General features: G+C 36.6%; 1 protein-coding gene and 1 non-coding gene across 2 annotated transcripts; one reads left to right on the top strand and one right to left on the bottom strand.

The window, feature by feature from the left end:
• The first annotated feature begins 3,317 nt into the window (after positions 1-3,317).
• Positions 3,318-3,873, top strand: LOC116160949. The gene is made up of 3 exons (XM_031474102.1): positions 3,318-3,469; positions 3,524-3,649; positions 3,700-3,873. The coding sequence occupies exons 1-3, from the start codon at positions 3,406-3,408 to the stop codon at positions 3,840-3,842; spliced, it is 333 nt and encodes a 110-aa protein (XP_031329962.1). The 5' UTR covers positions 3,318-3,405; the 3' UTR covers positions 3,843-3,873.
• A 9,080-nt stretch (positions 3,874-12,953) lies between these two features.
• On the bottom strand, positions 12,954-13,067 carry Trnal-caa. Its single transcript has 2 exons — positions 13,030-13,067; positions 12,954-12,998 (listed from the first exon to the last, which is right to left on the bottom strand). It is a non-coding gene; the product is annotated as a tRNA-Leu (tRNA).
• Positions 13,068-13,729: the final 662 nt, after the last annotated feature.

Genomic DNA, 13,729 nt, shown 5'->3' with positions numbered 1-13,729 from the left:
CAAATGGAGATTTTTTTTAAAATACCATTCCGAATATAAATACTGCCATCAATCGAATTGGTTACAGCCACATACTAATAATGTTCACGACGATTAAAACGAAATTATTGTTTTTCGATGAATTAGCGAATGCGAATTGGTCACACACAACTTCCGTTCGAACAGGTTTCAGGTGGAAGATCCATGGTCAAAGCGCACAAAAAGAGGCAAAATGAATTTGGCCATACAACAGTTCGTAGAATAATAATTACGTAACCAATATAACAAAACCCCATTCAACAGATTCCTTGTATCAATTCCTGCTATTTTCTTATGTCTTAAGTCTTAAAAGACCGCGCAAAGTAATTTTGCTAAGAGAACCTAGCATTATTTTGTTGGTATCTTCGCAATGGCGAACCTTCATAATAGCTACATCATTCTTGAAATTTCAACATACTCTGCTTCTTTTGCAAAAAGAACCTCCGATTGTAATTTTTGATTTTGAAAAAACAAAAATTGAAAGAACACGTTAATTTTCGTCAGGTTTACAGTAGTTTTAGCATTTACTCCAAGTACTCCTATTTCGAGATCCTAATTAGCATACCCTGTCAAGTGACACATTTTAAAGGCCATAATTTCTCTTTATTGAGATATCCAAGCGTTGCATATACTGTAACAAAGCACGCGTTTTCTAGCTATCTAGAAGTCTTTTAAGTCGGCCGCTTCGTTACTAAGTAGTTTCTGAATCCTTTTCTCTAGGAGTCTAGGAGTTTCTGTGTTTTCATTTTATTTAAAGCTTTCGTAGATACCAGGTGCTATCAATGATCTCGCCGTTTGTAAATTGAAATACCCAGTTTCGAGATTTAATTCCGACTAATTGGATAAGTATAATTAACGATTCAAACGCAAAAATTAATGTTTGCACGTCATACAACCTTTTATCCGCTTGAATACATTACGTGCACACAGCCGTTCGTTACATAATTAACGATTGACATTTAAATGAGTTACAGAAAACCCATCGGTTTGAGCTGGGATTTCTTTAAAAAAAGTGCGCTTAAAAAATTTGAAGTCTGACATCAGTCCTGTATTTTCCCGATATCGGGGAAAGGAGTAATTAATGAAAAACAGTTTAATTTAGTTGGACGTATCAAAGGTATACGCGTACGAAAGGGGAATCCCAGTTCTCCACACCCGAAAAAGACGTTTCGTAAATAGAAAGCGTGCTATGAATTTTGGTCTTTTTGCTTTTGCGTTTTCGCCGCTGCGTTTTGTAAGTACCGAAATTTTGAGCTAGCAGAAAATACACTCCGGAATTGGGTTGGCGAGTTGGTTTTGGATTAGTTTTAGTGTAAGCGCATTACAAATGGAGCAATTAAACGAGCTGGCCGACGAATAGGCACAATGTTGACCAATATGAAGAAAGACCTCAACTGGAAATTTATCGACAAGGTATAGAACAAAATCATAACAACATTGTCCAGTTACAGATACCAAATCATGAATACCACAACACAAAATACAGAGAGCACCTGCAAAAGATCTACAATAGAAAGAAAGGTTATATGGAGGAGCTACAGAAACAGTAGCAGATGGAGCAGAATAATGAAGAAATTAGGGAATGCAATCCCGCAGCAAAATCTCAATCCCGGTGTTTGCCGGATTGTTAGATGTTAAACCCCCGGGGGTCCCGGTTTTTGCGGGATCCCGCAAAACTTTAAATAAATTGACAAATAAGCAATTCTGTGCGGTTAACTTCTGTATTAAAATAAATCGCTAATTATCACAATATTTAACAAAAAAGCACCTTCAGCCTAACTTAGAACTCAAAAAAACCTCACCTGTAAAGCACAAAAAGGTGAACTTCTAAAGTGCCTCAAAAATCATAGTATATTTTTAACGAAAGAAGTTTAACAATTATTTAAAAAAGAACTTCTCCGTTATGCGTTTCATTAACAAACTAAACAGAGTCGTCCCCTTGATCGACAAATTCCTCAGTCCCGCAAATTCCGCGAGATCCCGCTCCATTTATGTGCGGGATTAATCCCGCAAAAATGCTGCTGGATCCCGGTATTTTGGGATCCCGCGATCCCGGTATTGCATTCCCTAGAAGAAATGGATAAGGAACAAGCGCTCCGAAAAGAAAAGATTATTTCGTCTGATGCAGTTTAGAGGGATACTGTTCCATGTGGAGGAAGAAAAATAACGGAACCAAATTCAAGACATTCAGGCAAATGCGAGGTGAGCCCAGTAACTAAATTGAAATATGAGTACGACACAATACAATAAAGGTCAAACCTGGTTACAAAGGAGACAAAGGAAAAGGCAGCAACCAACATCGAGCTGTCCCAAATAAAGATACCAAAGTTTTGGAGTGGATGTGAAAATTGGGCTCCCCTCCGCGAATTTTTCGAGAAATTAATGCCGGATCTACCACTTACATCGTTTGAGAAGAACAAGGATCCATGGAAAAACGTGCTGTTAGCCGATTCTACGCTGACCAAGTCCGGACCAATTAGCGTACTTCCGCGGGCAGAGGAATACGCCAAGATCATACTACCTGGAGTCATGAAAGAAGACGAATCGTTGGGTCAACAAACCGAATTTGGTTGAGTGAAATCCGGGCAAACAAATCACACCAACGACGACAAAGACAAGCGAATATTTGGTATGGAAGAAGAAAACTAAATATCCATATTTTGAGAAATGATTCCATTCAAGGAGAATCCTACAAAATTTGGGGGCTACGATCACTAGCGATGGCCAGGTCGTTACCATTGGAGAAAAAGCTCGCCACAGGAACGAATTACACTGCAGAACTTCTACGGGGGTATTGGGAACAAGGAAACTTATCCTCAACCCAAAACGGGATAATAAGTAATTATCGGTACTGGGTAGCTATACATAAAGCATCTAAACACACCAGTCAATCATACCAGGAAAACTCTGCAACCACCCAATGCAATAGAAGAAATAATTATATAAGGAAAAAAACCATGAAAGAAATGTATATGCACGCACTGAGCTCGAAAGGAGGAGAAGAATAGAAGCAAATGAAAAATGAGCTGACAAAAAGGCACCTTGTAGTGGATACTAGAGAAAAAAAGAGAAAAAACGCATCTTACGTTTATTTTGTTGTGATACCAAACGTGAAAAGTGTTCCTGTTTTGGCGTCAAGTAAAGTTGATTGATTGATATATGGTCATGGAAGTCCTCCAGAGATTAGGAAGTCTTGGTACACGTTTTCGACAGTAGGTATTACTTGTTTGTCATTTTTATCTTTTGTCCTATCGATCTGTTTGGCAATAATTTTAAAGCCTTGTAATGGCGATAATCTAATCTAACCACTTCTGTACGGGCATAAATACCCGTCGACTTGCATCTCGTAGTAAGTATACCAAATTTTCGCCACCAACAACCAACGAGATGTACTTCAAGGTAATATTGTTGACCGTTACGCTGTTCCTGTACTGCGTCCCTTCATCCGATGGTAAGTACCTTTGGTTTTTATTCAAATTTTGTTACAAAAACTCGTTAACCGTAGCCTTGTCATGCCTGGTTTGCAATAGCAATTCGACCGATTGTGTAAGTGGAAAAAATCTAGTAGATAAACTGTGTGTTGGAGATGAACTCGCAGATAAGGCTTGCATCTCATATTTGTCGCCTGGACGTAAGTGATATAGCAATTTGGTGATATCAACTAATTATTTAACTATTTAGGTGTCGTTGTAAGGAGTTGCCATATTACTAGTGGGATACCTGAGGTATGCAGTGCTCTAATCGAGACGTATCCAACTAATAAACGTTGCAAGACTTGTATTGATGACAAGTGCAATAACTTTGATTACTCTGATATACACTAATAACAGTTGAATAAAACTACTCATTATTTCACTTTATGTTTTAGTGCTATGGCTTATTTTAAGAGTAAGAGTAATAGAGACAAAGTAGTCAGCGGGTGTAAACAAAGCGACCCAATTCAGTCGTGTGTATAATAAATTAACATTCGTGGAATCATCACGCAATGCGACACCGCTGTCTTTTCTGCTTGACCGAAACTGGTAACTTACCCAGATACAAAAAAACATATGCATTTCCAATGCTAAAATGTGAGAGAAGCTGCGGTAACGCTATTCTGGTTTCTTCCCACAGTGCTCGCCCCTAGGGAAAAGTAGAAAAAGGCCTCAAGCAACATACGTCGATCCACGTTTTTTTGAAGTGAGCGTTTGCCTCTTTAAATCAATGTTAGCGCGTAAGCGCGTGTTGGCCAATAATAGTTCAAGAAATGCCGTAATTTTTAGCATTGGAAATGCTTATGTTTTGTATGGGTATGAAGTTACCAGTTTCGTCAAGCAGAAAAGAAGACACTGGTGTCGCATCAAGTGATGATTCTCCCGTATTCGACTGCAATCGGTAGATTCAGGAAAAGTTACGAATACTGTCGATACGTTACTTACTAAACAGTGCACAAGGGTTTTGTTAATTCGAATCTAAAATTCTCGCACATCACCCGTGATAATATTACAAGAATGTTACGACACGAGCGAGCCTGCGAGCGAGTGGAGCAAATGATTCCGTGTGATAAAGGTTATTTGTGTTTTACATATGACTTTATAGGTTATAAGTTATAATTTCCAATGTCTCCGATGGTTGCATGGATAAATTTTTTACTTAAAAAAGTAGCTATATGTACAACTGTGGTATGGATTAAAAGGGGTCTTACAAATTCATGACCGATGAGTGTTTCTGAATATTCATAGTTTAAAAAATTCGCCGAGCATCTACTTTTTTATACAGGGTGTTTATTCGAACACTTCCCACCACGGATTTATCGAAAATTAAAGGAAAAAACGCCGAGACACGTCTAAATATTTGTCAACTTTTTAACCAAAAACTACTTCACTCTCTTTCACCCTCTACCCCCAGGGCCATTCCCTTAACAATTTTAAATGACAAGCGGTATCCAGTAATAGCATGTTTGAAAGGTCTTTCGAAGTCCTTTATTTTGACTTTTATTTTTTTTAAATCGGTAGATTCGTTTTCGAGAAAATTAGAAAAATCTATTTCATTTATTTAATCGACCCATCTTAAATTGTTCAGATAGAAAACAAAAACATACGAAAATATTACTTATTTGTTGCTATGGGAAAGAAAAGAATTTATTTGCGATCAGTTACCTTTGTGACAATCTTGAAATAGTGATAATTTATTGATTCAGATTTTACTTCCATCTTTTACATCATGGAAATAGATAACTCACGTGTTTTGAAAAATGTCCGTCACGAATTTGAACATCGCCTATATCATTGTTTGGCCAATAGCGGGCAACATTTTGAACATTATTGAAATAAAAAGTGATATTTTCGTTTGTTTTTGTTTTCTATCTGAACAAATTAAGATAAATAAAGATTTTTCTAATTTTCTTGAAAACGAATTGACCGATTTAAAAAATCAAACGTCACAAGAAAGGACTTCGAAAGACCTTTGAAACAAGCTATTACTCGATACCACTCGTCCCCCTTAACAGATCTGTTGACGTGTCTCGGCATTTTTTTCCTTTAATCGGTGGTTTTCGATAAATCCACGGTGGGAAGTTTTCAAATGAACACCCTGTATAAACTGCACAAGATATAACAAAAATCATCTTTCCCATCTTGTTAATTTCCCCATATTTTGAATGGCGACTTGAGCTCTTTTGACAGGATAAGCCATGTAATCCGTTTTCTAGGACGTTTTTACCACAAACGCATTCGTGTCAGCGACACATAGTTTAAAGTCAGAGTCAAAGGTTATCTAAGATCGTGCCAAAGCTTCTGCTCGGAAGGGAATTTAGCCCATCCATTTTGAAACGGGCTTTAGGTCATCTAAGGATAAACTTGATTTGTCCTATTTTAACTTCGTCTCACTTCGCCCGGATACCATGGACAGGAGACAGGAGCTAATTCCAACTCAACGGAGGTCCATGTTATGAGGGCTTCTTCCAAGCAAGAGGTCAAGAAAACGAGGAGGGCTACGCCATGTGCATGCTAAAACCAATATAAAGTGGCGTATTTGTGCGAATATCGGGCTACCGTTTTTACCGTAAAAATAAATTATTACCAAGAAAGACCAAATTACAAAACGTCCAATTGTGCTACTGTATAGATAAGATTAAAAAGCTAGTTTATTAATCAAATTCGTGCACCTAAGTTGCTTATATAAAATTGTGAACAAAATGGCTACCAGTAAAAATGATAAAGACAATTAATTTAAATTTTGTGTATTTTTTATAAATAATAAGGCGACCCAAACTAAAAATATTGGTAATTTCTTTTTTTCTCTCGAGTTTCTTCTTCCAAAATGCCTTTTGATGTAGTTATTACGTTTGTTCTTAATTCTCATGCCATCTAGGTATTTCCTGGAAACCAGTGTAATCAAATGGAAGTTAGTTTTGTAGTAGATTTCTCATTACCTTATCTCTTTATTTTCGCCACTAGAGCCATCCGAGTGTTATCGGTTTCTTTTTCAATAGTTCTTCGCTTCGCCGCCCAAGATCGTGCAGATGTTTTCTAATCCCATCCCTTCTTCAAGTTTATCTTGCCCACGAGTGGTATTTCTCGCGCAATGAAGATTCTGTCTTCTTATTGGTTGGTTGCAAATTATTTTTCTTCCGTACGCCATTACTTTTCGACTGACTTAGTGTCCACCTCTACGAAGTCGCTCGATAAAATCTAGATTTTCCCCCGCGACTTCGTATGATAACGGAAATCCAGCGTACAGAGTGCAAAAACGTAAAAACATCGACACGGTACGACGCAAGTAACTTTGTCCATGGATCGATCGGTACGCGAAATAGCAGAGTGTGACATAAACGGAAAAAGAAGATTAAAAAAAATCGTATAATCCCATCGGCACTAAATTATTGTAAAGTAGAGATATCCAAGACTGCGAACAGAAATAAATCAAACAATTTCACGCTTGGATCTTTGACATTAACAGCTAATGATAGTTCGACAGTTTAGCTGGCAGCAGAAACTACCAGCTTACAAAATTCGCCACTCGTTTTATTTTTCAGTGTAATACTGACTACTTTTTTAACCAATCACAGTGAAGGTCGGAGCTTCCCTATGCTTTCTACCGCTATCTTCTTAAATTCTGTTGTTTTGAGTATTTCAGTAAATAAATAAATAAAATGAATAGAGTTAGGGTTCGCCATATGTCAAAATGTGACATCTGTGACCAAATGTTAGCTTTTTTTAAATTTATATAAGTATTTGATAACGAAATTACAAAAACATTCATTTGCTTGTAAGGCGTAATGCTAAAGCAACTATAAATAATTAAAGACTCATTTTTCTTTTCAGTGACTAGACCGACGTGTAGCTTTGGAATGTTAAATCTGTCCTGCTTAATTAATAGCTGCAGTAAGGTATTTGTATTGATTATTTCTAATCATGAAAAAATTCAATATTTCTTAAAAAAGTTGGTATTCAGGACAGTCACCACCGCGCCGCGCCATTTGGAGTTTTACGACGATACTATTTCCTAAAAGATTTTACGCTTTTCTTATCATTCTTTGGATGGCAGGTCAAAAACGCTATGCAATCGAACCCAACGTTAAGTTTCTAACTTCTCTAGTTATTCAAAGTCATAAAAGGTCCTAGGGATCATGGTGCTTTTAAAAAATGCATTTAAGTATATCGCACAGTGTATTTTTTCTGTACGACATTCTTCTGGTTCTTACCCTTTCGGAGTGAAAGCTCGAAATAGCTTCAGCAGGGTGATCCGTCTGTAGCTTAAATCCCTAGGCTCAGTTCAAATGTAGTTATTAATTAATGATACACTTTCAAGATTCAACTCCCAAAATACTTTGACCCTTAGCCGAAGAACGATTAAAATGTGACCTAATGCAGATGTTCAATCCTTTCAGTTCATAAACGATCAATTAGCTGTAAATTCTATTCCAATTCTGGATACAAACTCTTTCAAGGTTACAAAGTGGTTTCATTCTAAAGGTATCGAAGCTAATAGCAAAGTAGGTATGCATTGAACTTGCCTGCATACAATGGTAAAGTCTGGTTTTGTAACAAGTGAATAGTAGCAGTGCATATAGAGAGGAATATTTTGTTTTATTGTAGTTACAAGAGTCTCGATAATAAATAGTATTTTTATCATATTGACTTTATAGCCTCTTTATTTTGTCCCGCGTTCTTCGCATCTTTTGTTGTGACATCTGAATAGCAACAATGGCCAAGGACGATCGTTTATAACGTCGCAAGTCTACCAACTGCAATAGTATTTCTGTAATAATAATAAAATTCCTACCATTCAGTTTTGCACACAACAAAGTGATTATTATTGATAAGCCGATTAATCTAGTTTTCCTTGACTTTTCAAAATTGTGCTACTAACAATATTGTAATTTACTTCATGTAACTTTATAGGTAGTGCACTTTTGAAATCACTTAAAGCACGATTACGGATCTTTTAAAGTAATAATTATCCTTGTATTTGCATAACCTACAAACGTTATTTAATTGGAATATGTGCCTCAAATCGCAAACGTTCACTTCGTCAAACAATGCTTTTTGTCGCATACTCCAGTTATAATTATCAATTACAGAATGGAATTCAATAGCATTACGATGGCCGTTCCGATATTTTTATAGACGATGAAGAAGAAAAATGTTAAAAGAAAATATAAATGACCTTGCTTTATTGTCATGTTTATCGGTCCGTGGCTCAACAAAACAACTTCTTCTCATTGTGAGAAAGAAGACATTATTTGCTATGGTTTATGCTTCAATTCAACCATACTGCAATTAATATTCGATATTAATATAACCAACAAAAACATCAAATTTTAATTAAAACGGTACTCATCATTTATTAATTGCTGTTTTTGGAGTCTAATTTACGGTAGCGATCCACATGTAATTGTTACCTCAATGCTCCACATAATTTTTTTTGTCTCGGCATTTTAAGTGCGCTAATTAGGATAAATTGGACCATCACGTACAACTTTCAACAGATCGTATTCTCAACATTTTTATAAGTTCCTCATTCTTCGCGGGACCTTTCGTTCCCTGGTATACTTTTCGTTAACATCAATCGACAAAGAGAATGTTAATGTCTCCAATGTTCCATTTTAATTTCTCCGTGGATTGAGGTAAAAGGACAATTTATAACCGTAATTGAATTAGAATTATTATGTTTCCAAACCCGAGCGTTACAATTTATGCCGGCATGGTAATTTTGTGGATGATACGAAATTATCTTTATTTTTAGGCGGTGTAAATGCATCGATAAAGTGCTTAGATATTTATAAGTATATTTAACATTCTTTCACATAAAACGTGCTCGATGCAAATTCCTTAATGTAAAATTTTACGAGATTTTAGTGAAGATACCTTGCCGCATTCTTCTTCGCCGGGTTTTGTCATTTGCATACTTTCATTGGGTACTAACGTAGCAAGAAAAATTTGATAACCCATATCACAGGGAAAAACTTTTTTGTATAATTCAATGGACATAAGTTAGTTTGTTCTTTCTGAAGATGTATCACTTGACTTAAATCAAAAGGGCTACTTGTTTTAGTTAATTAAGACAGCATTATAATCCATTGTGCATTTTAGCCTATGAACTTTGGGATAGAAAAACGCAGAAAGTGGAATGAATATGCAATCTTTCTTTTCATCTCCTGTGTAAATTCATCTCGAAAAAAAAAATTTCTTTCCTTTCCTATTTTTCCCATGCCGACACGTTTTTATTGAATTTAATCCCTAATTTTTGTGCATTAATAGGTAATTTTAATCCCTAGGGATTAAAAAAATGTTAATCCCTCATTTTTGATTTCACATTCAGAGAGTACCTATTCATTTTCTTTATTTTCAGAACAGGTAATATGAAAAGCACAGTTTATAAAGGGCCTTAGTGTACAGGGTGTAAATCGAAAAGTGGAACATAGGCGTTTAACATGGGAAATTACTTTTTCTTTGCGCAAACGTTTCCTAATTATTTTACGCAAAAAAACTTCAAATAAAAGTTAAAGAGATATAAATTCTGCATCTAAATCATGTGAACCTCTTCTTGTACGCGAAAAAATTAATTATAAAGATTCTATTTTCACGAGTTTTTAGTCTAAGTACCCATGGACTATGTTTTTCTTTTATCATAGTCCATGGCTACTTAGACTAAAAACTCGTGAAAACAGAATCTTTATAATTAATTTTTTCGCGTACAAGAAGAGGTAGAATAATCGTTTCAGATGATTTAGATGTAGAATTTATATCTCTATAACTTTTATTTGAAGTTTTTTTTGGCGTAAAATAATTAGGAAACGTTTGCGCAAAGAAAAAGTAATTTCCCATGTTAAACGCCTATGTTCCACTTTTCGATTTACACCCTGTACATCCAGCTCTTCCTATATAGGTAATGCCAAATAACTGTGTTCTTCTCCGTCTCAACAACAAAATAAAAAATTCTTAATTTTTGTTGACAGTTACAAACAAGCGAGCGTAACTATGACATCCTGAAAAGCCTACCTTACTTATTCATAGTTTTATTACTTTTGAAATGTATTCAGATCGGTCGGTATTGGAAAAAATAGTATAAGTAACACTTAGGATTAAACTAGTTTTTGTTCCCTCAAGAATATTAAAGCCCTCGGCAAGCCTCGAGCTTTAAACCATTCTTTCAGGAACAAAAACTCTTTTTAATCTCTTGTTAGTTAATATACTCTTATTAGTACCTACATAGCCATATGTTTAAAATTTATTTTGTACTTTCATCTAATGGAATATTTAATCAAGTTCTGTGGAAAATGTCCGTAGAAGTTATTATACATGGTGGCTCACTAAAAACAGTCAATGCCAATTTTGCCCACTTATAACGACAGTTTTGCCTCGAGTTTTGCCAGAAATTGCTCTAACAAATCAATTTTAGTTTTAAGGGGGACATTTAAATTAAATAATAACTACTTACATAACTTTAAACCTGAGAAGGGTGTGAATTGCACCCCAAAAATTTTAAATGGGAAGAGGTGGTAAACGTTAGATAGTTCGAAAAGAATGTTCATTCTGCTTTTATTTTTCAAATCCGATGAGTAGTTCTAAAGAAAACTCGATTTGAATCAGTGGGGGACGTGCCCCCGGTAGGGGGGGCCGGATCGTTGATATGATTCAGGCAAATATTCACATTTAAAATACTTATATTAGGTATTTTTATGTAAAATTGGATTTTAGCTTCAATTTGGTAAATTCGCCTTTTTGTGCCGATGAAAAAACCGATGTTGCACAATGTTGCCAGATGATAGTGTATGTACGTTTGCGCATTATATGTTTTTGGTATCTCGAACGCCGTGTGTAATGATATAAAATATTAACACTAACTGCAATATATTTTTAGAGATATATTTTGTTCCGCGCCCATATGTCCTCGCGCCCTTATGTTTCCACGCGTTTATCACCCACGCCCTTTTGTTCCTCGCGCCCTTTTGTCTCCCGCCCTAACGGCAGCGCCCAAGGTCGCGCCTCTTCAACGGCGCCCTAATGTCCTAGACCGGGGTTGGGTGATATGGTTCAGTTCTTTGGAGTAAATTCCAGTGCATGTTCCTTCAATTGTTTTAGATCCATCCGTGAAGATGAATATGTCTGGTTGGGATGCCCCATACTCATCAGGAAAGATGTGATAGTTCTCCCCTACTATGTATTGAGGAGTGAGTCAGTCCGATCGCCCTTCTATAGGATAGGCAATCGCTTAATCGCCTCACCAGTTATTCGAATGTGGCCCACCTCTACTATTCAACAACCCCTTATTTTCCAGACGCAAGGCTGCCACAGTCAAAAGTGGCCTGCTCTCTCGCGTGGAGATGTAGACCCAGAACAGCCTCCATGACTGCCGACCATTATCAGAGACTCTATTGTAGGGCGTTTTAAAATGGCAGATCAATTCTTTTAGTTTTTGGATGCACCAAGAAGTTGTCGTCGACTTGGTAGGTATGATCTCGATCCACTTTGAGTATGCGTCGACAACGACACAAAGTTGGGGTCCATTCACCGGCCCCGCGAAATCCAGGGGCCGTTTGATTAATTCCATTGGTGTATCGGTGTTTTCTTGGAATCGTTCTGCTGTAATCTACAAGGTCTAGGCTCATTCTCTCTAAAAGTAGTTCAACACGACGGAAGTGGCTCCGGATAGACGGACGGACGGACAAAACGCAAACGATAGCGCATTTTTTTAAATTTTTTAATTCTTAAAAAAATGTGACGCCACGTCTCATAAGACATCGGTGCAAGAGCGTTCCTTTTATGAATGTAAGGCCTTCTTTATCGTTAAATTGGCTTGAGCCAACGCTTCACATTCCTTTCTCTTTACAAGCTTGAGCTCGTTTTCTAACCATCCGATCCATTCTCTCCCTAATGCCCAAAAAGGAGACTTTTCGTAAAATCCCGACAGAAGAGAATGCCCCAATGCCTAAATTTTGATATTAAATGAGACCCAAATTTCTTTCACTTTCAAAAGAATACTACATCCCATCCCTCTATACAGGGTATCCTTTTTTCGGGGGGTAGAAAAACATACATACACCGATGATCCTTCAAAAGCCCAAACTTTATCTTCATTCTCGATGCACCCATTCTCCATTAGTGTTACAGGAACGGATTGATTCTTGCGAATTTTCTTTTCTTGATAAAACAAACGCTTTTGGCATACATTTTTATAATATATTTTACAACTTTTTTTATACGTAATATATGGCGAAACATAATATTAACATGTTAAAAATTTAACAGTAGAGAAGATCACATTCTGTGGTTGGTTGGGTTTGAAATCGCGATTTTGTTGTTACACTTTGTTATTGGCCGAAGAGTCAGAGGATAGCAATTTTACAAACATTTTTACGTAATGGACATGGTTAGAAACCACTGCTCCTTCCTTTTGCCAAAGCAGTATTCTGAAATGTGTGGTGTAAGTAAATACATTGAGAAAAAAGTTGTCAGAAGTGGGATTCGAACCCACGCCCTCATAGAGGACCAGAATTCCCAGAACCCGCATCGCGGGCAAGTATGACTTGAGTCTGGCGCCTTAGACCGCTCGGCCATCCTGACATGTACGAGAAAATGTTCAACGATAAAATGATACTATTATCTTTTATGGTTATTTATAGCACTGGCTGCAATGTGTAACTTAATAACAAGATTGGTTTATTGTTTTTAAATTTTATTACATTAGAACATTACAATCGTGTATTTTATATTTCAATGCGGTTTAGGTAATGTACAATCCTCCTCATTCTCCCAAGTGTTTGTTCCTCGAGTCATTCTCACACTTCTCATGTTGCTCTCAAATTCTTTCGTAAACTTCCCCAAATTTCTCCTCTAGCTCTCGCAAAATCTTTATCCAGCTTCCTCTCAAGTTCAAGTTCTCTTCAAGTTAGATAAAGTTTTCTCAAGTTTGCCTTAATTTAACCTTCCCTCTTAAATTGTAGTCATACTCCAGCTAGGATTTTCTCAATTCCTCTCTACACCTCCATTAAGTCATCTTTTCAAATGAAGCTCAGGTTCTTATAATCTGTTCCTAAAGTTCCCCTTTAGCTCTCAAGATCTATCCCATTTTCGCTTCAAATCCTTAGACTACCCTTCCTAGTTAGCATACTATCCTTCTCAAGCGGGCCCAATACTTAATGATCCCTCATGTTCACTAGAAATTGTCATCAAGTTTTGATAAAGAAATCTGGGAATTATTATTCGGTTTCTGCTTCCCAGTCGGC

Source organism: Photinus pyralis, unplaced genomic scaffold, assembly GCF_008802855.1.
Source record: "Photinus pyralis isolate 1611_PpyrPB1 unplaced genomic scaffold, Ppyr1.3 Ppyr1.4_LG10, whole genome shotgun sequence".
NCBI lineage: Eukaryota > Metazoa > Arthropoda > Insecta > Coleoptera > Lampyridae > Photinus > Photinus pyralis.
The sequence above is the reverse complement of the archived record's forward strand: the minus strand, read 5'-3'. Positions and strand labels throughout refer to the sequence as shown.